The sequence below is a fragment of the Lissotriton helveticus genome, chromosome 7, assembly GCF_964261635.1.
Source record: "Lissotriton helveticus chromosome 7, aLisHel1.1, whole genome shotgun sequence".
Lineage (NCBI taxonomy): Eukaryota > Metazoa > Chordata > Amphibia > Caudata > Salamandridae > Lissotriton > Lissotriton helveticus.
In genome coordinates, this window is record NC_136068.1 from 57,082,003 (window position 1) to 57,084,448 (window position 2,446).

General features: G+C 40.9%; 1 protein-coding gene across 1 annotated transcript; it reads left to right on the forward strand.

Annotated features, from left to right (window-relative positions):
* Window positions 1–1,160: 1,160 nt before the first annotated feature.
* Window positions 1,161–1,958, forward strand: LOC144768919 (taste receptor type 2 member 40-like). The gene has a single exon (XM_078652927.1). The coding sequence runs from the start codon at window positions 1,161–1,163 to the stop codon at window positions 1,956–1,958; it is 798 nt and encodes a 265-aa protein (XP_078509053.1).
* The last annotated feature ends 488 nt before the right edge of the window (window positions 1,959–2,446 follow it).

Consider the following 2,446-nt stretch of genomic DNA (forward strand, 5'->3'; position numbering starts at 1 on the left):
CAAGAAGCAAAGTGTACATAGCAGTTCATGTTTATTTATAATTTCAGACTTAGGAACGAGGAACCCGATTCACAGAACTAACTTAAGACAAAATCCTAAACTTACTACTTTTGGTATTCACAGAAGTTAGGATTTTGTCTTAAGTTTGTCTTAAGACAGATTTAAGACAAAATCCTAACTTAAGTTTGTCTTAAGTCTGTCTTAAGACAAACTTAAGACAAAATCCTAACTTCTGTGAATACCAAAAGTAGTAAGTTTAGGATTTTGTCTTAAGTTAGTTCTGTGAATCGGGCCCAAGAACGTTTGTAAACATCATGACTCTGCTGGGATAGCAGCTGCCATGTAGATACATTCACATTTTCAGAGAGTGTCCTTCTTGACAATTCTTAAATTATACTAATGGTGGTAATGGACAGGAGATAAAGGTAGGATGAGATGTATTTAAAAATGAAGCTCACTTGGTAGCCATTGTGTACTTGAAGATGGGTTGGACAATGGTCAGAAGAAAGACAGAAAATGGAGCTGGGGTTAGATAGTACTCAAGATAAGTCTTTACTGAGACTGTAAATCTTCAATCTTTCCTTGCTTATATTCCCACCACTCAAAAACATATCAATAACACTTTGAAACAGACAATACTGATAAGACATGTGGCAATACTAAGGACAGGTGCATGTGGTGGGGAAAGAGTGAAGTAGGAAAGGAGGCTGGAGCAGAATGTGTAGATGCAAGAGACAGATGCTGATGCATAATAATAGTGGAAGGTGGTAAAAAGGGAGCTAGCTGGAGGAGGGGTGGGGCAAAATAACAAAATAAAGGGGAGGAGATTGCCTCCTGCATACAACTACTTATACTGCAGTGCACCACTGGAAAAGCAAGCACTCCTGCACCTCTGCTGAAGAATCTACATTAGAGAAGACACTTACATCTACAAGAAATCCTACAGCTCTAGTGGTGATCTATTCACTCCTTTAAAACCACAGCCTGAGAACTCATGAGGGTAAGAGCAGCAACTTTAAAAAAAAGACTCTTCCTCTCAGCAATCGCTTGTAGCCTTCTGCTGAAAACAGCATTTTGCGGCAGACACATTTTTGTGATGACTACTATGTCACCTTGTGCACATGGGGCAAGGCTTTAGGAGAACTCTGCGCTCCTAATAGATGACAAAGGAATTTCAGTTTGTAAACAGATGCCACAAAGATATTGACTACCAGGCCTTGGAGTCCAGCAAGTTACATAACATGCTTCCATTTTGGATATTTTTCCTGGTATTTCACTGCATTGCACTGCTGATCGGCATTGCCAACAACACCTTCATGGCAAGTGTGATCATCATACAGTGTGCTAGGAGCAGACAGCTGCCAACATCATGCGACCTTTTGCTGCTGGCACTGGCATTGGTCAATATTCCTTTGCAGTGTTGCGTGTCTGGCGACTACCTGGTCCGCTTCCTCTGGCATGAGGTGTACTACCGACTCGGTGTTTGGAAGATCTTCTTTGTACTTATTCCCATCGTTGCTTTATCCAGTTTTTGGATCAACTCTTGGCTGTGTGTCTTCTACTGTGGCACAATTGTCAACCTCTCCCACCCCTTGTTTGTGAACCTCAAGCGGAGAATCACGACCATGGTACCTTGGTTTATCCTGAGTTCCACGTTGGCCTCTTTAGCCATTGGAATTTCAGTAATCTGGTCTCTTGGGACACCGCCTCCGAGTAACTCTTCTGCAACAAATACCACCTCTGCAGAAGCAGTGACAGAATATAGTATTTTTCACAAAATCTTGATGTGTGTCATGGGATGCTTTGTTCCTGTGGTGGTGATGTTCATATCAGCTGTGCTGGTCCTCAGATCTCTCTACAGACACACCCGGCAGATGCAGCAGAACAACACAGGCTTTACCAGTGGGCCCAGCATGGCAGCTCATAAGAGGGCAGCAAAAACTCTTCTGTCCCTGTAGGCTTTATATATCTGCTTTGATGTGTCATTGATTTTGGGCATAACAGATAGTACTGGTTATGCTGAATCTGTTAAGTTGTATCTTACTCAGTCTGTTTGTATTTTGTATCCTTTCATGAACTCTTTGATCCTAATATCAGGAAATCCCAAGCTGAAGACAGCTGCCTTGAGGACATTTTGTGACAGTCAACACTAAAGTTTATACACAGTTTATTGAAGAGTGGAGATGAGACTGGATGCAATTATGTATCATCCTTTCCTACAAGTTTCATATTCAATAGTGGACGTTTTTTTTTTTATTCCAAAGACTACCAAGAAACAGGAAGCAGGAAATCAAATTTGGTGAAATGCCCACTGAAGGGTGTGCCAAATTAACCGTATTCAACAATAGTACCGTTTTTAACTTTAAAAAACATTTTTAAATTACCAAGAACTGTATACAATGTGCTTGGACTTGAGAAATGAATTGGCATCACAACAAAATGCTTA

Excerpts from the sequence above, each read along its gene's own strand:
- LOC144768919 (XM_078652927.1), top strand. The coding sequence starts at position 1,161 with ATGACAAAGGAATTTCAGTTTGTAAACAGATGCCACAAAGATATTGAC.